Source organism: Capricornis sumatraensis, chromosome 2, assembly GCF_032405125.1.
Source record: "Capricornis sumatraensis isolate serow.1 chromosome 2, serow.2, whole genome shotgun sequence".
NCBI classification, from domain to species: domain Eukaryota; kingdom Metazoa; phylum Chordata; class Mammalia; order Artiodactyla; family Bovidae; genus Capricornis; species Capricornis sumatraensis.
In genome coordinates this window covers 207,755,012-207,779,036 of record NC_091070.1, presented here as the reverse complement: position 1 = coordinate 207,779,036, position 24,025 = coordinate 207,755,012, and the positions used below count along the sequence as shown (strand labels likewise).

Sequence of the window (24,025 nt, the reverse complement as noted above, 5' to 3'; positions counted from 1 at the left end):
TAAGGAGTTCTGCCACTACCAAGAAGGAAGCCCTTTGGTCAGGCATCAGACAAGTGAGACTTCAAATCCAAGCTCTGCCAGTAACAAGCAATATGTTCCTGAAAGTTCATCACTGTACCTCAGTTTTCTCATCTTTAAACTGGACCACAACAATAGCTCTAACCTCATGATATTACTTATTTAACTTATATGCAGAGTACATCATAAAACTGCTGGGCTGGATGAATCACAAGCTAGAATCAAGATTTCCCAGAGAAATATCAACAACATCAGATATGCAGATGATACCACCCTAATGGCAGAAAGTGAAGAAGCCTCTTGATGGTGAAAGATGAGAGTGAAAAAAGCTGGCTTAAAATTCAACATTCAAAAAACTAAGATCATGGCATCCTATTCCATCACTTCATGGCAAACAGATGGGGGAAAATGGAAACAGTGACGGATTTTATCTTCTTGGGCTCCAAAATCACTGTGGATGGTGACTGCAGCCATGAAATTAAAAGACACTTGCTCCTTAGAAGAAAAGCTATGACAAACCTAGACAGCATATTATAAAGTAGAGACATTACTTTGCCAACAAAGGTCCTTATAGTTAAAACTATGGTTTTTCCAGTAGTCATGCACAGATGTGAGAGCTGGACCATAAAGAAAGCTGAGCACTGAAGAACTGATGCTTTTGAACCGTGGTATTGGAGAAGACTCTTGAGAGTCCCTTGGACTGCAAGGAGATCAAACCAGTCAATCTTAAAGAAAATCAACCCTGAATCTTCATTGGAAGAACTGATGCTGAAGCTGAAGTTCCAATATTTTGGCCACCTGATGCAAAGAGTCAACTCATTGGAAAAGACCCTGATGCTGGAAAAGACCAAGGATGAGGGGTGAGGAGGGGGGAGAAGGGAGTGACACAGAATGAGATGGTTGGATGGCATCATTGACTCAATGCACATGAATCTGAGTAAACTCTTCAAGATGGTAAAGGACAGGGAAGCCTGGTGTGCTGCAGTCCATGAGGTTGCAAAGAGCCAGACACAACTTAGTGACTAGACAACAACAGCAACATAACATTGGTGGACTACATGAGAAGGCACAAGTAAAATTCTTAGCCTGATGGTTGATGAGTTGTAAGCACTCAAATAATCTAATGCCAATGCTACTGCTAATAATACTTATAACAAAAACAAAGCTATTATTATGGGGCTTCCCTGGTGGCTCAGACAGTAAAGAATCCGCCTGCAATGCAGGAGACCTGGGTTCGATCCCAGGGTTGGGAAGATTCTCTGGAGAAGGAAATGGCTACCCATTCCAGTATTCTTGCCTGAAGAATTCCATGGACAAAGGAGTCTGGTGGGCTACTGTCCATGGGGTCACAAAAAGTCAGACACGACTGAGTGACTAACACCTTCGCTTTCACTTACACTTGCTTTCATTATAGGCTAGTCCAGATTTTGGAAATCAAGAATCTAAGAGATAAGCCAAGACTTCTGTAAGAATTTTGATAAAATGTGATAAAGGTTTGGCCTGGGGTAAAATGAAAAAGAGTTCCAATGTTCAACAAGTACTTTTATAACCATTAACTTGGATCTGAAAGAAATCAAGAATAAATAATTTTGGGACTTCCCTGGTAATTCAGTGGCTAAGACTCTGTGGTTCCAGTGCAGGGAGCAAGAGTTCAATTCCTGGTCAGACAACTAAAATCCCACATGCCACGTGGTGCAGCCAAAAAAAAATTTTTTTAAATAACTAATTTCAAGATTTAACAATACATTAATGGGGAGAGGAAAGTAAAGAACCTATAGAAGTTGCAAATGGTCCAGATCTCCAGTTCAGAGGTTTTTCCAAGTCACCAGTACGTCTAGGTAAAATTAAGATCTATTTATTCTCACCCCTCAGATCTCTTGCTGCATTTCACATTTCACAGTCTACCTGGTTTTCTTCTTACGGCGAGGATCATTCTGACTTCTTCCTCAGCAAGCCTCCTTCCACTGATCAACCTTGGCCTTCACTCAGTGCTGCCCCGAATCCCTCCCTCAAACTTCAGCTCAGCCTCCAGCTCAGCCTTGTCACTCAAGTTGTCCAAGAACATTTCCACTAAGATCCTGTGACCTTTGACACCTAAATGAGTTCCTTTTTGCCAAATAGGCTGCCTTTCTCAATTATCCCATTTCTATCAATACCCTGCCACAAGGGTCACGCAGTGAGAACACAGAGCTCAGACAACTTTCAGCCTTAACAACTAACCAGGAAGAGCTGCAGTGCAGCTATAAAGCATCCTCCAAGCATGAAATGGCAAACAGCTCTAATTTCCAAAGACAGGTATTAGAAAAAGTCAGTAGGGCTCTAAGCTTACTTCTTAGTTCATCTTGCAAAAGTGTAAAGCCAATACCTTGTCTGGGACAAGGCTCCAGTAGCGAGAGCTCCAGCACTTTTTAGAGTAAGAGAGGCTCAAATAAGGGCTTCCCAGGTAGCATTAGTGGTAAAGAATCTGCCTGCCAATGTAGCAGACACAAAAGAAGTGGATTCGATCCCTGGGTCAGGAAGATCCCCTGGAGGAGGGCATGGCAACCTACTCCAGTATTCTTGCCTTAAGAATCCCATGGACAGAAGCCTGGCAGTTCTTAGGGTTGCAAAGAGTCAGACACAACCGAAGCAACTTAGCACCCGCACACTCAGGCTCAAATAAATTAACATTCCCTTCTCAGCTGACTCATTACCTAGAACACAAACTTTGCATGCCTGTTTGAATACAGACAGGAGAGGACAATGAAACAAAAGGAAGGGATATACACAACTTACTAACATGAGTGTAACAGCACCTCTCTTAAAAAACAAAAACAGCAAAAAGAACATTGTAGAAGATCAATATTCCATTTTTACAACCCAAGCTATCTATATTGTAGTAAACCAAATTTTAATTGTCTGCCGTGTCCCTTCTGATATTTGATCACTTTAGCTCAAAAGATGCTTTTTAAAAAAAAAAATTAAGTTTAGTAGATTTACAACTTCGTATCAGTTTCAAGTATATAGCTTCCCTGGTGGCTCAGTCCATAAAGAATCTGCCTGCAATGCAGGAGACCTGGGTTCAACCCCTGGGTTGGGAAGACCCCTGGAGAAGGAAATGACAATCCCCTCCAGTATTCTTGTCTGGGAAATCCCATGGACAGAGGAGCCTAGCAGGCTACAGTCCATTGGATCACAAGACATGACTTAGCAATTAAACCACCATCACCACCAGGAATACAGCAAAGTGATTCAGTTACACAAACATATATATATTCTTTTTCAGATTCTTTCCACTACAGATTATTAGAAGATATTGAATATAGTTCCCTGTGCTATACAGTAGGTCCTTGTTGTTTATCTATTATATATATAGTAGTATGTATGTTACTCCCAAACTCCTAATTTATCCCTGTCTTTCCTTCCCCTTTGTTAACCATAAGACTGTGTTCTATAGCAGTGAGTCTGTTTCTGTTTTTTAAATAAGTTCATTTGTATCCACTTTTAGATTCCACATTTAAGCGGTCTCCTTTGATACCTGTCTTTCTCTGAGTTATTTCACTTATTATGAAATTTTCTAGGTCCATCATGTTGCTGCAAATGGCATTATTTCATTCTTTTTATGGCTAATATTCCTCTGTATACATATCACATCTTTAGCCATTCATCTGTCCATGGACACTTAGGTTGCTTTCACGTCTTGGCTACTGTAAACAGTGCTGCTATGAACATTGGGTACGCGTATCTTTTCAAATTAGATTTTCCAGTTTTTCCGGCTATATGCCCAGTAGTGGGATTGCTGGCTCATATGGTAGCTCTATTTTTAGTTTTTTAAGGAACCTCCATACTGTTCTCATAGTGGCTGCACCAATTTACATTTCCACCAACATTGTAGGAGGGTTCCCTTTTCTCCACACCTTCTCAGGCATTTATTATTTATAGACTTTTTGATGCTGGTCATTCTGACTGGCATGAGGTCATTGTTTTACATTTCTCTAATAATTAGCAATGTTGAGCAAAAGGATGGTTTTTGAAGTGCAAGGGTCTTAAACTAGAAGTTGTGGTACTTTTTGAATGACACATTGGTAGTAATGGGCACTGGGTGGTCGGGGGGTAACTAGTTTCCTTCTACTCATTTCCTCATTATAATTGTCCTTTTGCAATTTTCTCAGTTATATTTTAAACAGTGCTGAAGCTACATTGATGAATTTAGGGTTTTTTTACATTAAAATTTGTCCTTGTGGATCGAAGTCACAGCTGGGGATTGTAGAAAGATGATATGCCCATGGAAGGATAATGTGCTGCAGCCTTTTTCTTTGCAGTGTTTTAGCTCTCAAGTGTGAAATAATTACAACAAACCTTATCTGAGGCAAAAAAAAAAAAAAAAAGGATGAATGCAGAAATTATCATTCAAACGTGGCATTTCCTTCCAAACGAGTGCCCATTACTACCCGCCCCCAGTGCCCATCACTACTGGGTCGTTAGAAAAGTACTGCAACTTCCACTTCAAGACCCTTGCACTTCAAAAACCATCCCTTTGCTCAACATTGCTAATTATTAGAGAAATGCAAATTTCCTTCCTTCCTTTAAGAGCACACTCATCTACGGCAGATGGCTCGGTGAGCAAATCGTTCTGCCTGCTATAGGCATAAGGACAGCATGCTCTTATTAAAGCTCCTTTGTAACCCATAGTCCAGTGAAGAAAAGGATGTTATGACCTTCATCCTATCCAACCCCTTGTTAAAAAGCTGATAATGAACAGAAAAAGTGAAAATCACAAACTACTTCGCCTCCAACACAGTGTCTCAAATCAGCACGGAGTATGATTTCAGGGGAAATAACTTCAGCAATCCTTTGACTCTCTAAGTTAGGTGTATACTTGGGTGATACAGGCAATTGAGAAACTTTCAGAACAGAGCCAACTTCTGGGAGCCTGAAAGCTTGAGTTTAAATGATACAACACCGCCACCTAGAGGTCAAGCAATGAGGAATTGGACACTGCAGCGAAAACCGGTAAAAAGCTTGACAAGCTTACTGCCCAGCCAGGAAAAGCATCATTGCCTTCACATCAAAGCCGCAATGAGAGACATTTAAATGAGTCTGGGTTTTCCTCAACATATGGGATATTGGAGAAATTCTACACAGTAGAAAATATACTCCCCCCATCACTCCCTACGAAGACAGGTGCTGAGCAAGTCACCAAAAAAGAGGGCAGAGAACAAACCCACCCATGTCAAGGTGCTAGGGAGGCTCAGTGGTTAAAGGGCTTTTGTAGAAGTTAGGACAAATATTTAAGTTGACCTTGGTAGGATGGACAGAATTTCTATATGCCAAGGGAAGCAGATTCAATTATGAAAATACACAAGATTTACTCATCAGCAGTTCATTACAGGTTATATTAAGCCACTTGGAAAATGGAATAAAAAATCACATTTCCAATCCCACAGAAAACATGCCAGTAAAGTGTCCTTCTGTGTATTTAACATGCTGTTATGCCTTTCTATCTGCAGCCCAATGAACTATAGCCCGCCAGGCTCTGTCCATGGGATTCTCCAGGCAAAAATACCAGAGAGGGTGGCCATTTCCTCGAGAGGATCTTCCCAACCTAGTCTCCTGGACTGGCAGGCAGGTTCTTTACCACTGAGCCATCTGTGAAGCCCGTGCTCTTGAAAAGGCATTCCTTAAAACAATCAAACTTAGGGACACGGGCTATAAACCAAGGTAATCAGACTTCTTTACTGCAGGTCTCCTCAAAGAATTTAGTATTTTACTGTACATAGGAAATCTCCGAGAACTACAGAATGCAGTTTCCAAACCTTACAGAATTTGTTTTCTGCACAATTTTCCATGAGCAAACCCTCCCTCCCTATGAAGGAAGTGAGGTAAACTGATGGTTGAAGGATGCAGGTTCTAGAATCGAACTGCATGGACTTCAACTCTAGCTCCACCACGCCTCCACAGGGCAGTTTCCCCATCTGCAAATAGAGCTAGAGGACCTACCTCGCCAGGTACTGTGAAGATTACATGAGGTAATACACACAAACACCTGAAATAATTAGTAGTTGCTACCCCTTCACGTCCCTCCCTCCATGCTCTTTATGGCTAGACCCTCAGCTCCACAGGACCAGTTCAAGCACTGCTAATGGAAATACACTCCAGCTTTGCCCAGCTGCTGCCTACAGTTCCTTAGAAGACTGTTCCTTCAAGGTCTCTGGGGGACAAAGGGGGAATGTTTCAAGTTACTTTGGTAGCTTAGATGAAAAATAACAATATTCACTAATTAACCTCTTCTGGATATAACTCCAAGAGCTGTCAGCATTTGCAAAACAAAACAGGACCGATACAGAACCTTAACAAAGCCCACGAATTACACACATTAAGCTTGTGAAAATCATTTTATCTTTCAAGTCATTTGTTTCTGTGTGTATACACAGAACCCTAAATGTAGGAGGTAAATATATACAATTCCAAATACCTTGAACATTCGGTTATTGAGATATTATTACAAGTGTCTGTACACATATGCACATGTGTGAATGAATGTGTGTACAGGAGAGGCAGTGTTATGTGAAACAGTTTCAACACCCTGCTGCAGAAGATAAGGTATGCTTCCACCATCTCTGCCAGCTGTCTGAGGTAGCCTGGTACATATAAACATCCATGGAGATGCAAAGCATTTCAGGCAAATCCTTAAGTTTCCTGACTTTTGTTTCCTTTTGCCTGAGTCTGTTTCACCATTTTCCACTTGTTCTCCTTATCACTCCCTGAATTTATAACTTCCCATGGTAGCAGAAAAATAGTATTTTATGGGCACCCGTGTCCCTCTTAAAGCATTATCTCCACTGGGTCAACGGGAGCCTGAGGCTGGAAAAGCAGGCAGGCAGCAGAGGGCTGCCAGGTCTGGAGCACAGGCGCCCCTTCACCACTAACTAGATCTGTGACTGAGCTGCCACCTGGCTTACCCCGAACAGCAGAGTACACACCTGTTGCTCTGGTGGTGATTAACGACATCCCTTTTGCTCTCAACAGTACCCTGGATTGAGAGTTTAAGTTACAATGGTCATCCCATCTATTACCCTAGACAGGGCTCTTTATTCCTCTGGATTTCAATCTCCATAATTTAAAAATGGATATAGGATTAGATAGTACTTTAAGGGCTTTTTTGTTTTAACCTGTTTTTGTGATTTCCAGTTTTTTAAATAGCCCAATCACAAAATTAAAGATCTTTCAACCTCTACCTCCCTCCCTCCTAATACACACGTTCCCCAACCAACCGAGATCCAACCTAACTATATAAGCGAAACAGACATTTAAGGGTCAATAATGAATACCTCTGGAGAAGGAAATGGCAACCCACTCCAGTATTCTTGCCTAGAGAATCCCAGGGATGGGGGAGCCTGGTGGGCTGCCGTCTATGGGGTCGCACAGAGTCGGACACAACCGAAGTGATTTAGCAGCAATGAGTATCTCAGAAACTGGAAGAAATGACAACTAAACTGAAATCAATACATATTTTGTAAAATGTGTTCTATGCTTCCTGGCTTAGATATGATACATCAAATATGTGAGGCCCTGGATAGTCCCCACCATGAACCACCACAACCAAAAGACCCATCTTTACCTCAGTTTAGATCTCCTAAAACAGAAACGGGCAAGAGAGATGCCTGGACACAAGGCATAAAATTCCTGCACCAGGACAGAACTTTAAGTCCTGAAACATAACCAGCATCTTAACCATACAAGGCAGCAAAAGAAGAAATGGACTATAAAATCACAGTGGGACGAGCCAATGTTTCATTGCCCCAACCCTCCATATCTTATGCAAATAAAAAACTGATTCTGGAGTAAATACATTTATTGATACCCATTTTATATAGTTCAATGAAATAACCTATAAATATAAAAGCATTTTTCTTTTGGATATCACTATGGTCCATGTAAATACTCATCAGTCAGAATCATCTGCAGGAAGCCCTCCAAGTCACACAGTTGGGTTTACAGACCTGAATACACATATTTCATGTAACAGTGGTACTTATGTACTCAAGCAGACCAGTGGCTTTGGAATATATGACAACTGGGCATGTGGAGTAAAAGTAATGTATAAGTTTAAGTCAATGGAAAGGGTATCAACTTTCAACAAAACCACCAATTTTATATAAATCAATATCCTAGGTGAAGAAAGTACCACAGTTGACACTTGGTGTCGGAACACTGGAGACGAAGTATGTTTAATGACACATGTCGTGGTGCCGCACGCTCTCAACCCCCAGTGGACAGTCCACTAGTGCCTTTGGGTCATTCAGGGGCAACAAAACAGCAACTCTTAAAAGAATCTCAACAGCTTAGAATAAAAGGTACGTGGAGACTGGTATCAAGTTTAAAGAAAAATGAGCTAAATATTTCAATGACATGATGAGTTTTTCTCCTAAGAGGAGGAAGAGATTATGGGGAAAACAACTTTTTTAATTCCCTTTTTTTCAAACAGTGATCAGAATCATTCATCAAATGTGAGGGAAGGAACCCAGGTATCTGGTATCCAAAACACAGGTGCAAAGATCTTCTTCTGTCTCAAAGTTTGTTCCTCAACACTTCTGAAGGAACGAACGCAGCAGCCACTGTTGGAGACTTGCTCTCGACTTGATGCAGCATAAAATTTTCTCATTTCTTCAGAAACAAATACAGGAATGTCCTTTTTTGCTGCAGTCAGACCATGTGTCTTGAGTTAGCAAGCAAATGCGTTTAGAAGGTCTGAGGTGTGTAAGGTCCAAAATTGAAATCTGAGAGGCAGTGTTAGAACTTAAGCGAGGCAGGATTTTTAGAGACTACTCAAATGAAAATCTAAGTGAAGCATATAAAAATTCAGTTCTATTATTTTCAACTGGTATTTGATGGCGACATCCCCTGGTAAGGACGGGTTAACGGCTATTATCTCCAGGTCCAGGATGTCCCAACTACTTAAAGTAGGGCCCCCAAGAGGAGAAAGACACACACTTCTGTGGTCTCTGGAATTCTTTTTTGCCTTTTTTTTTTTTAAAGAAACAGTAGCTTCAGTTGCACACCACTGGCTGAAGGTGTTTGCATCCAAATGAGAAACTACCCCTTGTCTCTAGTGGGACAGGCACCAGGTTCTCACAAGCGGCAACTCCCATGTCCTGCAGCACGTGGCATCTGACCCTGGAGTGAAGAATAAGCTGGCACAGAGCCCCAATCGCTGGCGTCCAGGCTAGATGGCGTTTCGTGGCGTGCCGTTGTGTGTCAACGCTTTCAGGCTGGGGGCACTGGTCTGGTGACTACAGCTCCTGTGAGAAGTCACACCCACCTCAAAAACCTCATGAATAGCTTTTCGGAAACAATGGAAGTTATAGTCTATTAAACCTGCAGGAGAGAAAAAGGAAGATCAGGCACCCTGAATGTCAACTATCTGCTAGGAAACATTTGGTGACGGAAAGAAATAATTGGTATGTATTTTAAAACATATATCCAATTGAGAAATTCTCTACAATGGCAGCATGATAAAGCATATGCCCTAGTTGCTAACACTGATTACCTCTGGGCCTGGGAATGAAGAGGGTAAATAAAAAAGCAATTAGGAAGACAAATTTGCTAAGGAAATTTACAATGAACTCTATAAAGTGAAAGTAAAATACTTCGATACATCAAGTTTTTCCAAGTCTCTGGGGCAGGCAAAGAAAAGCTGAAGGAAACAGTTGGAATAATAGTTACACAAACTGCTCAGTAGAGCCATGGGGATGGGAGGTTATCAAGAAGGCCCATAGGGCAGAGCCTCAGGAAGCCAGCTCCCCAACCTCAGAGGGGAGGGAGGGCAACTCTGTCCTTTTCTGCTCATTAACTGGCTTCCAAATCAAATTTTAGTCAAAGGGTTCCTTGCAGGTACATATGGACATGTGACCAATTCCAGCCACCAAGAAAAGTGCAAGTGTGTAAGACTTCCATGGAGTCTCCTTAAAAGGAAGACCTCCCTATTCCTCCCTCAATCCTCCTTAGTGCCCAGAATTTGGAGGAGATTGCTGGAGATCCAGAAGTCCTTCCGCATCATGAGAAGAACTTGAAACTAGCAGCTAGTACTGAGAACAGCAGAGCTGAAAGAGAAGCACCTAGGTCCTCGAGGATACCGTGACACAAAGACAACACACAAGAAACAAACCACAAGCATCTGATGCCAAAGTGCCTACAGATAGGGAAGCAGCCAAAGGTGGGAGGGTCAAGTGCAAGGCAAAGGCAGCCAAGAAAACTTCAGGGTGCAGAGAAGACTCTGAGGATACGGGCAAGATTTTAACAGGCAGGAAAGAGGAGCAAAATCACAAGAAAACAGCAGGGAGTTGGCACTGCGAACACAGCACACAGGTGGAAGACAGGAAAGAAGCTGGTCTGGCTGGAGACGGGAGCAGACGATTCTTGGGAGCAGTACTGGGAATGAGTCTGAAGAAGCAGGTTAGAGTCAAATTAAGGAGTTCCTTCAGATTCAGAAAAAAATAAAGGTTTTGATAAGTTCAACTACAATAAAATTGAGTACTCTGCAAATGGTGAAATTAAACTGACAATCAAGGAAACCTGAACAACGTGTGGATATGTGATGATGATATGAAATCAGTTAGTTTTTTTTTCTTTTAACATCTATTAATGGTGATACCATTACGCTTTAAAAAGAGCACTGTTGTTTAGAGATACCTGCTGAAATCTCTACAGACAAAATGATTTCATGTCAGAGATTTGCTTCAAAATAACCCAGTAAGAGAAAAGATATAGAGATGAAATAAGAATGGCTATGATTTTGATAGTTGTTCAATCTGGGTGACAGATAAGAAGGGCTTCCTTACATTATTTTCTCTACTCTTTTATGTTTGACAGTTTCCACAACAAAGGATTTTTAAAAAATGAAGATATACAGGAAACAAAAGACTGACCATGTGTTCACGCAGGGACAGGTACATGGAATCGCTGTGCTGCTCAACTTCTGTGTTTACTTGAAATTTTCCAGGAACCAAAAGTTTTTTAAAATTTTTAAAGATTAGAATGGAAAAAGGTAAGAAACTCCTAAGAGGCACAAAAAAGATAAAAGCATAGGAACAAATAAATCACTAGAGAAGCCGAAACAGACATGACAGAGCGCATACAAAGAGAAAGACGCTGGCTCTAAGCAGTAACTGGAGAAATAAAAGTGAGACCCCAACAAGACATTGCTTCGCACCTGCCAGACTGACAACCACTGAACAATCCGACAACATTAAACATGAGCAAGGACGTGAAGTGACAGAAACGCCCACAAAGCTCTGTCTGGGGTGAAAACGATAAAGCCACTTTGGAAAGCAATTCAACAATGCCTAGTAAAACTGACATGAACTTGAGGAGGGGACATGAACTTGGGAAAATTTGGGGAGATGGTGAGGGAGACACAGGCCTGAGGGGCTGCAGTCCATGGGGTCACAAAGAGTCGGACTGGGCAACTGACTGAACAACAATAAAACCGAATACATATGCCCTCCATAAATTTCACTCCTAAATACTCACTATTCTAGAGAAATTCTCTGTATGTGCAAAGGCAAACTTGTTCATTAATTTCTTGCAGAACTATTTGTAATCTTAAAAATCATCTAAACATACAGTAAGAAGAATATAAACTGTGATATACACACTTCACAGACAGTGACAAAGAATGAGCTGAAGCAACATGCTATTGATATGGATAAACCTCAAAACCAATCTTGAATGAAGAGAAGCAAGCAAGTTGCAGAAGATGACTTAGATTTTGACATGGTTTACACAAAGATACATAATACCCTATATAGTTTAAGGATAGATAAGAAGTAAAAGACTAATTCAGACACAGGAGAAAGAAAACACTACATTCAACAGAGCACAAGAGAGGGTTTCAACTGAGAAATACACAAAACACAAACATGTATTGGTCACGTTTCAGATCTTAAGCTCAAAGGGGAATATATACATTTTTGTTTTGTCAAAAAAACTTTGTATATCTAAAATATTTCATTAATATGAGCATCAGAGAAATAATATTAACTCATTCAATATTAATTAATATCACAAACCCAGACAGAAAAAAAGGAACTTGTTGCATGAGTAACAGAGCTACTCTAGGTCCTTGAGTAGTTAAATAACATGATAAAAGGAACATTCTGGAAACTAGTCTGCCCCGAGAATAAAGGACGACACAGACTGAGCCCTCGGTGTATATGCTGAAGGCAGCCCCTTAGGCCTGGATGGGCGAGGACTTGGACTGGAGACACCAACAGTGGGAAAGGATAGGAAGTTCCACAAGAAACAAACGTGAAGAGTTGGTGAAGATTCAATGAAAACCACAGAAAAGAATGGAAAAAGGAGAACAAAGAACACCCTCTGTGAGATGCTGTGCAAGGGCCTTGGAAGCAATTACACCACACGATTAGCAGACTGCACACAGCTAAGCACGGACACCAGGAAAATGGCGCAACTAGTAACAGAAGCAGAGCAGCCTGGAGAGTCACGAAACAATGGGGAAAATATTCACCAGTTTTTGACATCATGGAAAGATAAATATTTAGGTAAAGATGCCTTACTAACAGCGTCAAACACGGGATGGAAACAGCCCCAAGTCAGAGCTGGAGAGGCGAACTTTTCAGTCAACTACACGGAGATTAACTGAAGCCATAGATGTGATGTGCTCACCAGGAGAATAAGTGAAGAAGTGAGCCAGAAGCCCTGGCTCCAAAGGGCACTCAGAACTGAGAAAAAGAAAAGTAGTTAGAAGAAACAGGTGGTCAGAGAAACAGACACACAGAAGAACCCAAAGAGCTCTGCTTTGGGAAAGCAGAGAGAAGAGCGCTTGAAAGAGGACTGATGACAGGGTCACATGCTTTGGAAGGTTGAAAAGGAAAGGCCACCAAATGTGGCAAGAAGGTGACCCGGTAACTTCTCAAACCACCTTAGCAGATTGGTTCAGGTGAAAGCCAAACGGAGGCAGACAGGTAACAGAAGGATGTAAAACCAGAGGCTGGAATAAAAAATGTGATTTAAAAACCAAAGACCAAAAGAAGGCAGGAGAAAGCACAGACTGTTCATGGAAGGAAAGGCACAAAAGTAGTTGAAAACATCATGAAAGTGAAAGTGTTAGTCACTCAGTCATGTCCAATTCTTTGTGACCCAACAGTAGCCTGCAAGGCAACTCTGTCCATGGAATTCTCCAGGCAAGAATACTAGAGTGGGTTGCCATGCCCTTCTCCAGGGGATCAAACTAACTGGTAAATCCTCTAACACTGCAACAATGTTTTCTCTTGTTTTCCAGAACCTAAGAAATTATGACAAAGACCTTTATATAAAGATGGTTTTTAAAATGTCATTACCTTTCCTTTCAAAACTTTCTTCCCTAAGGATGCAAACCAGTGCCAAAAATTTAGTCACCTCCTTTAAATACAGGACAGTTGTGTTATTCAGCTTGATGATGGCCATGGACTCTTTGTCATAAGCACTTCCACTTCCATCTTCCTTTAACCTGTTTTAAAACAAAGTATCGTTCATTATAGGTTTCCCAACTCGGCATTTTGTCACATTTGCACAATAAGGCGTTCTACCCAGTTTCCTAAATGTCTTTTGAGAAAACAGGCTGGCTCGACCCCAGTGGAACGGAAGCTGTGTTTAGCTATGGGTGCCCAGCCCCTGCTGCATAATCATTCCATGTGCTCACACCACCTTGTTGACCTAGGACGCATGGAAAACAGCAGACTTCTAATTTTCCTTCACACTAATCAGTGCTGACACCCTCCGCAAATAAAGAAGGGCCTGAAATATGAAAACTGTCAGTAGTGAAAAAGGAGTGAGTACAAAAACTAAAGTAAGTACGGTCTATCAAAGATACTGTGGAATCCTGATGCCTGCAAAGTGAGCCTTACAGGGTCTGAAAGCTATTTCATTTATCAGATTAGACTGTCAGAATTACATGGAGCCCCCTTCAAAAAAACACCAATCAAGAGCCAAGTAAGCAACAAACTGAACTTCAATAAAGCATACCAAGATTCACACACAGGTTAATAATAATGAAGTAATGGCTGTTTCTTTTCTTTTTTATAATGTACTTTATCATGTGTAATGTAGTTTAAAATGTGCCTTATACTAAAAATAAAATTTACAACTAAATTTGATTCTATTATAAAAAATACATTCTATTCATCTCTTTTTAAAATTAGGAATGGGAACATGAAACTTTTCTGCACGATGTACAGACAAAAATCACATTTTCGCTGGGGAAAGAATAAAAACAAAGGCAAGCGTGTAATCACAAAACTGACAGGAATGGAAAACAAGAACAGACAGGTAAAGAAGAGCTAAGACCAGCGCATTCTCCTACCCCGAGGCAGCCGGAGAAAGACACTGACAAGTGAGGCAGAAAGACCAAAGTGCCGGGTAGAGACAGAGAGATCAAACAGGAATTCAGACTAGGTGGGACAGAGCAACAACAGATCAAGGACAGAGGTATCAAAAAGCAAAGGTACTGTCAGAGCTCAGGACAGCGCTTGGGAGGGCCGACATTAACATACAAGATGAACCATCACCGTTAGAGGCTGCAGAGGCTACTGGCTTTTCAAATAACTATTAGTGAATCCACCAACGTTTTCACTTGTCTTCTGGACTATTCTACAAAACCCTTTCTTTACAAATTTCTGTATAAAGTGTGGTGAATTTAAATAAAAGGTTTATATTTTAGAGACTTCTTAGCAACTGAGATGTATAGGTCAAACATTCCTTGTTTCCATGCTCTCTGAAAGATTAAGGACTCCTCAGTTCCACAGAACCTAAATCAAATTAGGAACCAGTACATACTCTTGTTATTCAGTGTTTTAAATAAATTAGTCTAGTTTATTGATCTAACAGTAGTGAAAAGTCGCGGTAGTGAGAAGACATAGTACAAACCCCTGAAATTAAAGCGGGTGAAACTTTCACTGATATAAGTCTGGCACTAGTCATACCTTTTCAACTGCTCTTGTCCATCCACTCGGAAAGAGTAAGACCCAGCAGGTCCACTCACAGAGAAATTATGCTCCAAACTGAAGCACTATGGTCAGTTCTACTTCATACAGTACTTGCTAGATGCCTCAGAAATTAATCCCCCTAACAAGTCAAACTGGTGGTTTTCCACTTGTCTGAGATCTTACAAAAATATACACGAACACAACTTACCCATATATACAAGACACATCAATTACAACATCAATCATGTCACAGCAAAGTTCATATGACTGCATATCCACAGGAGAACTGTCTGTTGCAATGTAGATTTTGCTGACAACATCGAAGAGAAAAGCTTTTTCAATACCTGAATTCTTGGAAAAAACAAAATCAAGTGTTCATTTTTTACAGAATCACAATTTGTAAACTTGTCAAAGATCCTGAATCATTAACATCCAAGAGCATTTTTAACGATACAACCCAATACCAAGAGTAAACAGTACTTTGCTTAGGAGACACTTCTCTTATCCAAAGAAGAAAAGTCAAATTGTTTCTCTGCTCTGATTTACTGACATAATAGCACACTCAAATTTGTTCTTCTTTCATTCTCTTTACTTAAATGAATTATTTTCTAAGACACCACCAAAAAACAAACAAAATCCTCCAAAAACCAAGCCATGCTACATTTCTGATAATCCTTTTCTTGACAAGAATCAATCTCTGATTCAAATGATCCTGCTACCAGAAAGGTTTGATGTGGCACTTAGCAAACAATGTTTCACATCAACATCTAGCATAGTGCAAAAGCCCAAAGAATCGGGGATCACGACACACTGAGTCCTTCAAAGCAGTGTTTGCAAAACATAGTCGCTGAATGCTAAACTGATGGGAAGAATATCCTTAATTAAGCTGAATCCTCAAAATAAGAAATGTGAAATATGACACTGAGATTACAGTTAACAAGGATCAATTTTTCAGTGTGACCTCCAATAAACCAGAGATTAAACTGAGTCTAATTCCCAACACCCAGTATATCCTAGTTTCTACTCTTCCTTCAGGAAAAGAGATCACAAAGATATTTTTAATTAAGAAAAGCATGAGAAAATTTTTCACCAGAGCCTTTTAAGACAAAAAAAGATAAGTATTAAGGAAAATTTCAGAAAATAACACAAGCCATTTTTATAAATGTTTTTATTATTTATTTAATATTTAACTGTGTGTCTTTAAGCTTGACTCAGATTAATTCAAGGCATTTTTGGGAGAATTTGATAATACAAATATATTCAACAAAAACCAGAAACAACACTGAATTAAATAGCACACTTACTGATATAAAGATATTTAATAGGTTTTCCAAGGTCGGTAGCTGTGGGATAAGTTTCTGCACCACCTTACTAAAGGCTTCAAATATCGAATGGTCATAGATACTAGTCAAATAAAAGCTGAAAGACACAACATAGTTTGATTAATTTGAAAAATATAAGTCCAACAACAATGATCACAATACATAAAATTTTTAAGTTTCTTCACATTTGATTTTAGTAAGTTCAAATAAAGCCTACTTTGTGCACCATCTCCCTCACTCAAGATGACACATGCAATTTCCCCACCTGGCTTGTAGCTCTCCATCCCTTTAATACATTTACACAGAGGGCAACTGAGGGAGTACTAGGAAAACATTTTCAGATACAGAAACCTGAACATTCACCTAAGTCCTTGCAATCTGATCCAAAAAGCTTGGTTTCTTAAGCCCACAACTGACCAAAAAAATAAGAGAAAGCTCAGAGGAGACAGGTGACATTTATTAAATAAGAACACAGTACAGGTTTCTGCTAAAAAGTTACCTCCTCAGAAAGTTCCTTCCTGACCCCACCTGAAATGGTACTCCTGTACCCTCTGCTTTCAACCTCTTCCCCCTTTGTTTTCCTGCATAGCACTGATGAGTACTTAAAATTACACTATATGTTTATTTATGTGCTTTTGAGCTGTCTCCTTCATCAGAATGTAAGCTCCATGAGAATACAGGCCGTCAGCCTTGCTCACAGCTACGTGCCCACTGCCCTGTAGAGTATTCATGAATATTTGTTGAGTAAACAAATGAATAAAACTGGCACTTAGAATTTATGTAAATAACATGCTAAGGAAGATGAGAGCAGGAGCTCTAGAGAGAAGGGACAGCTATCTGGGGGCCCGAAAGGATACACAAGGAAGTAAATTTGTAGATTTAACAAAACACATACTTGAGAGAGAGAGAGAGGCTTTTAACAATTTAAACAGTGTGGTCAACTATACCTGCTTTTTCACTCAGGAAAGATACTCTTAGTTACACAGCTGTATCCATTACGTAATTATAAACACAGATAACAAAGTCAGAGACACCGAACTGTTTATATCACACTTTTTACCAAAATTCAAAGATACTTTCAAAGAGTGCACCTAAGAACCTAACTTAGATGGGGCTCTAATCTAGATGTTAGAACAATGGAAGAGGTAAGACCAAAATTATCCCCCGACAGGCACTAAGGTAAAGGTATATTTTAGGTTAGCAATGTAAGAAGGCCCTGCAGGAACTGTGAGATTTGGAGGTGGATGGGGACAGGAAGAACCTCCAAAAGCACAGGGCATTCTAGGAAGCTGAGTTTCTGGAAACTGGAAATGAAAAGAACCTCATCCATAGATCTGCTAGTAATTAATAAAAGTTTAATGCTGTTAACAAGGCCCAGGGCCCCACAGAGAACTGGAAAAAGTGATAGTGTATACCACTGAGGTGGGTGCTCTGGAAAGGGACACTGACATGGTGCTAAGAGGATCAGAAGGGTTCTTATGGGTCCTGGAGAACACAGGACAATCATGGCTTAAAACCCATCATTCATGGTAGAAAAATAAGACTGAGGAGTTTTATTGGAATATACTTTCACTTTCTCCTACAAATACTGAATTTTTTCAAAAACACGAATTACTTGCACTTATTTTAATCCAGGCTAAAGGTCAATGGGACTTGTCTATGTGGTTTCTTAGGAGAGTAACAAAAAGATCTTACAGCCGGAGGCCCTAGGGAATATTACGGTAAGGATGGGGGCTGGCTTGAGGCTAGAGGGAAGTCATTATAACAAGGCAAGGATAAGGAAATAGCTACGGTTGTCTCTCTGCTGCTTCCCCTTTAAGTTGTTTGTACCATCAAAAGAACATTTTCTTGGGTACTTTTTATTACTCATTTCTACCTAAACCATAAAAAAAGATGCAGGAAATAATTCTCACGTATTTTTAAAATACAAGCATACAAACCACTGAGTTTATCTAGTAGGTGTTCTTTAATATTAATTTTGCAATGAGAATTACAAATCAGCAGTTCTTTAACTTGATAGCAACCCTAAGCAGATTTAATGGATACAATCACTTCAACCCAATTTTTAGAGGTTTATAAAAGCATAAAGTGTTTTAAAAAACATAAACAAGAAACATTAGAATCCAAACTTAAAATGTGCCCTCTTTAAAAGGCTCTTCTTACTGAGAAAGGTACTGTGAAAGATTAAGCTACAGAGTTCTACAACAAATGTGAGATTCCTTGAACTGAGGTGGGGGGGGGGGGGGAAATGTAACCAAGAGAGGGGAATCCCAAAGCAGATTTGATGCCATGAGGCAACAGCCTGACTCCAGTCTCTTGAGATGAATTTGTAAACACACCTACAGAAACAGACCTCGCATGACTTCAACCTCTGGGAATATGCAAAAAAGCAGGGGAAGTAACTTCTCAGTAACATCATGCTCCCAAAACTGCTTGAATTCAACAAAGATCAAAAACATTACACATTTGGGAAGGGTATACTAGTAACAGAGAGCTACGTGTTTGTAATGACAGAGATGGGAATACATTTACACACTTTTCAGGGCTCCCATATCAAACACACAGGTTGTTACCTAAGGTGGAGTTTTTCTAGCCCAGCATCTGCAAGGTCATCATTGGCCCTTTGATGAATGTCCCTCTGTGTTTCTATTTTGTGATCATCAGACAGACCATCAACTTTGTGAATAAAAACCTCAAAATTCATGTCTGGGTTAACTTTGTAGGCTTTAGAAACAGTAATGTGAAGTCTTGTTAAAGCCTCCATGTAGTCATCCTGTAAGTCAGAACAAAATATTTTTTAAAAAGAAATCTTACGTTAGGAAAGCCTCAAACCACCTCTTTCCCCAACCACAGAATATATACTACCCTAATCATTCATAAGTATTCAAACAACTACATTAACTTATACCACTAAATAGATCTTCAATCTCTCTTGTTAAGAATTCAACTACCAAGTTAATGCTTGTAATTTTTAATACTGATAAGAAAAGGAAATGGAAATGGACACTTATTCCCAATAAAAAATTTTTTAAGTAATCCCAGCTCTGCCATTTATTAGATGTGTGACTCTAAGCAGATTGCTTAAATTCTGTGATCTCAGTTTACTCAGCCATAGAATTGTAATTACAATACCTACCTTACAGCACTGTGAAGAAATTAAATTAGGTCATACGTATGAACGCACTCATAACAGAGTCTGTACCTCAGAACTCATTCCTAGCTAATGCTTAAGCTTAGAAAAAAATTAAGATTCTTAAGGATAGAGACATGTCCCATTTATCTGAGTGTCTGCCACATGCTAGGCCCTCAATAAGTGCTAGCTGAGCTAAATTGAATTTGAACAACTAAAGAAACTATTCACTTAATATTTACTGACTCAGTTCTCACATTCCTCATTACAGACACTGATAAGACCTTTTCAGTGGGTGACAACATTACAACAGTTAATAAAAATACAGCAATATCTACTATTAACAAAAATGGAACACTGCTCACTAACTAGAACTCAGGGATATAAACCCTATCTCCTAGTCATCTCATATTCTGTACTTGCACAAAGGCATGCCTGCTCCTAAAGCACCTCTGCAGGTACACCTCTCAGAGTTAGGAAATCTAGTGGCAAAGAAACAAACTGCAAGAAGCACATGACAAGATAAACAACTTTCCTTTGTTCCTACATCTTCCGCCATCAGAGAAGAAAAGTAAACATCGTCATGCCCAACTACCTGTGCATCAATGACATATATCAACGCTCCCGTTCCCCTGAAGATCATCTCGTAGTCAAAAGTTGGGTCAAAAAAGTCCATTTGCCCAGGAAAATCCCATATTTGGAAATTCACAAAGGAGCTATTAGAAATGTCATCTTTGTAAATCTTGTTGGTACTTTCCAAAAAGAGGGTCTCATTGGGTGACATTTTATGAAACACCACCTGTTAAAAGAAAAAAAGACAACTGAATGACTATTCCACTTTTTATTTAAAATAAGTACAAAACTCCACCCAGAATTAACATAAAGAATGTGACCCTACAGCAAAAATTTTAAGAGAGATGAAAAGTGAATGGTGTATCCATTGGTACTCACTATCCTCTAACTTGTAACAGAACAGAAAATACCAAATTACTAAAACCAAATCACCCAGAAAAGCTAAAACTTTTCTATTTTCTCTGTCTGTATACAATACTAGCAGTAGCAATGTCTCTCCTCAGTCTTTTTTTCCTCCTCATTGTATAAATTCTGCCAAAATCTGCTCTAAGATTATGAAAATTTATAGCTAAAGTTTAAGTAGTTTTGTTCATTAAAAATTTATCAGAATGCCCACATCAGGTTCTAACAAACAATTAGAAAATAAACTGACTGGACTCTGTCCTTCATGGGTTTGCAGTCTTGTGGAAGAAATAAAACAAAGGCAAATTATACCAAATAGGAAAAGGCATATTGGTAGAGAAGGAATATTTGTGAGGAGGGGAAGAATGGGACTTGACAAGGAAAAGACAGCTCCCATGAGAAAAAAAAAAGGTAAATGCAATTGTTAATCACAATTATCACAATCCACACAATTCCAACACAAATCGAATTTCCCTCTCTCTACTCGCTGGATGAGAAAAATGGATAGTTACTCCTGAGGTTTAGACGGTGAGTAACACTGTAACAAATCAAAACCAGTTTGCTAAAAACCTGCCATCAAGGTACTCAGATTTTGCTGTAACGGTGAAAAGATAATAAAACATAGTAATCCCGTAAATTTGGAAGGCTACTTTTTAAAATTATCATGTCTACAGAATATCACGCAGAGATTTATTTTGGAGAGATCTTTGCCACAGAATGAAAAGCGCAAAAAGCCAGGGATCTGGCATTTTATCGCCAGCTCACCTTGTGTTTAAGAGGAATGGCTGATGGACGTCGTCAACCCTGCCTCTATTCCCCCTCACTAAAAAAGCGAATAGCCCTCCATCCTCTCCTGCCATTTCCCAAGTGAAAGCACATGTACAAAGGTCTGTAAATATTCTCCAGGTCTCAAGACTTTTGTAGCCACACACACACAGAGGGGAAATCACTACTAATTATACTCACCGGGCTAAAAGTACTAAAACAGGTGGAAGAACAGCCCCCATTCCCACTAAGGAATGTCACAGTGAAGTCTCCTTCGTACTAGTAACAAGAGCAGGCATTACAAACACCAAGGAGTTAGTCACAACTCTTTCTGACGCTGCTCCCTGGGGCTCACCTGGGAAGCCCTGCAAACTCAGGTCACCTGAAGTGAGAGGCGCACACACAACCGGGGTCGGGTAAGGAGTGTGGGAAAGTTAGAACCGGGGAGCAAGTCTCAGTTTCATGAATGGCACGGGGGCTGGGTCCCAGGAAGTGAGGGCCCAGGAGGTGAAGCCACGGGCACCTGCCTCACTCCGGCCACTCAGGGAGGGCGGGGATCCACTCGGCCTCGGCTGACCTGGGCGTGGACTCCGAGATCGGGGTCCCGGCGCGTACCGCGCCCGGGCTCTGCTTCCCAGAGGAGAAGAGAAAGCGCGCTGGGACAACCCAGCCGGCCACCCCGGCCGCCGCCCTCCTCAGGGCCTCCCCTCCCGGCTGGCCCCCGGCACCCCCGGGGAGGCGAGGGAGGGGGAAGGGCGGAGGGCCCGAACGGCCCCACTCACCTTCTGGATGGAGGACTTGCCGCTGCGCCGCAGGCCCATGAGCAGAATCCTCGGCTTGGAGCTGTCAGCGCCCCCCGGGCCACAGCCGCCTCCGGCCCCCGCCCCAACCCCGCCGCCCGCGGCTGCCGCCTCCTCTTCCTCCTCCTCCACGCCGTAGCCGAAATCCTTTGGGAACGAATCCGCCGCGCCGTAACTGCCGGCGAGGGGCGTCTCCTCCGCCCCGTACTGCAGGGACATGGTGCTGGAGCCGCCGCCGCCCGCGCCCTGACAGGCCAGGCCAAGCCAAGCCAAGCCAGGCCGCCGCCTCCCCAGTCCACCGCCGCCGCCGCCGCCGCCGCCCCCGGCAGCCGCCGCCGCTGTTACGCCCGCCCCCCGGCGCCCGGCTCTCATAGGCTCCCCGCCCGAGCCTGGGCCCTCATTGGTCGCCCGAGCTGCCACTCGAGAGCAGCAAGGTAGGTGGTGCCCGTCACGTGCCCGGAATCACCTGACTCGGAGCCGTGGAGGGGGGAGGAGGAGTCACGAGGAGGGTGGCCGGGCCGAGCCCTCTGCCCTCCGCCCCAGCCCGCACCTCGGTCCAACCCAGCCACGCGCCTTGCTCCTCACCGTTCTCCTGCCTTCTTCGGGACGCCGGAGGCCAACGCAATGAGTGACGCTCTCTGGGCACTTGGGAGAATTGATTGTCCTCCTCCTACTATTGTGCTTGCCCAACCAATACTTACTGATGCCCGCGAAGTCCTGGGGCACAAGGGGCACAAAACTGGAACTACCTTGGACCCTGCCTGCTCTCAAGTTGCCCCAAGGTTAATGGAGATCGGACCTCTGAGTAAGTAGCTTCTGTATGAGATAGAAGTGGGAAGGTCAGAGGTGCAGATAGAAATGCTTGGCATGGGTGGGTGAGAATCTCTAAGGAGCTGGCGTCTGAACAGGTCTGGAAGGATGGCATTGGTTGGGGTGTTAAAAGGTAGAGAGGAGGAGCTAGCCAGAGGGCAAAACCTCAAACGAGGCAGAGTCATCGGTGAGATAGTTTGTTCTAGCAGGTAGCTGGCCCCTGATAGGAAAGCAAATGCTAGCAAGCTAGAATGTCTTACCCACTTTCTTCAGCAAATCACTGACAATGAATACTGCTACTGTTTGACTTATCAGGATCTGACGACGACTCCTCCCCACCCAGTATCTACTTCTGTAGTAATTCCATCACCCCATGAAACACTGCATCTTGTGTGATCTCCTTCAGATCAGAGACCAAAGGAGTTAATAATGAAAGCTGACCAGAACAAATGCTTGTCACCAAAATATGGGAAAGCTAGAGGAATTTTACTCTTCACAGGGCGGCTTTAGAATTGGAAATTTAACCAATTTCCTCCTCCAGGGTCCTCCTCTTAAAGGGGACATGGGTGGTGATATTGATCTTTCAAGGAAACTTTCTTGATTATGAAGGGAAAGCAGGTATGCACATCTAGAAGTTGGTTTTGTCTGAATCTCCAAGTTAAAGGTAGGACATCCTTAGAGGTCATCTAGTGCAACCTCTCACCTAAAAAGAATCTACTGTACAGCGTCTCTGACGCTGCATGAAAGACTTGCAGCATACATTTCAGTAGAGCCCAGGGAAGAGAGCTCACTATCTCAGTAAGAAACAATTCCACTGTAGTAAAACTTGGCTTAGAAGTCTCTTATTCAGGCCAAAAATCACACTCCTTGGAGCTTATATACCACAGTCTATTAGCAGTGGTCATCTTTTTTATGACAGCACCTCAGATACTGGATTACAGTCTTCATTACCCACTGTCTTCTCTGTTCCACATTAAACATACTTCAGCCCAGCCTTCTACAGTAATGTCCAATAGCACTTCGTGTGATGACAGAAATATTCCACATCTATACTGCTCAACATAGTAGCCAGTGTGGATTGAGCACTTAAATTGCTGCTAGTGTGACTCAGGAACTGAATTTTTAATTTTACTTGCCAGATATGGCTAGCAGCCACCATGTTGGACAATACAGCTTTGTGGTTTCAAATGTACTCTCCACATTTATATGCAATTGAGCTTGTTAACATCCATCAAATGTCTG

At 41.6% G+C, this 24,025-nt stretch overlaps 1 protein-coding gene across 1 annotated transcript; it reads right to left on the bottom strand.

Annotated features, from left to right (window-relative positions):
• Positions 1-7,943: 7,943 nt before the first annotated feature.
• RRAGC (Ras related GTP binding C) lies at positions 7,944-22,192 on the bottom strand. The gene is made up of 7 exons (XM_068964743.1): positions 21,956-22,192; positions 20,029-20,232; positions 18,877-19,076; positions 16,286-16,400; positions 15,190-15,332; positions 13,359-13,507; positions 7,944-9,375 (listed from the first exon to the last, which is right to left on the bottom strand). The coding sequence occupies exons 1-7, from the start codon at positions 22,190-22,192 to the stop codon at positions 9,224-9,226; spliced, it is 1,200 nt and encodes a 399-aa protein (XP_068820844.1). The 3' UTR covers positions 7,944-9,223.
• Positions 22,193-24,025: the final 1,833 nt, after the last annotated feature.

Bases quoted from the DNA above. Each gene is read 5' to 3' on its own strand.
- RRAGC (XM_068964743.1), bottom strand. From the start codon at position 22,192: ATGTCCCTGCAGTACGGGGCGGAGGAGACGCCCCTCGCCGGCAGTTAC. The intron at 20,233-21,955 runs GTGAGTGGGGCC...TTCTTTTAACAG, and splicing joins GCAAGTCCTCCATCCAGAAG to GTGGTGTTTCATAAAATGTC. The intron at 15,333-16,285 runs GTAAGTGTGCTA...GTTTTTTCCAAG, and splicing joins TATTAAATATCTTTATATCA to AATTCAGGTATTGAAAAAGC.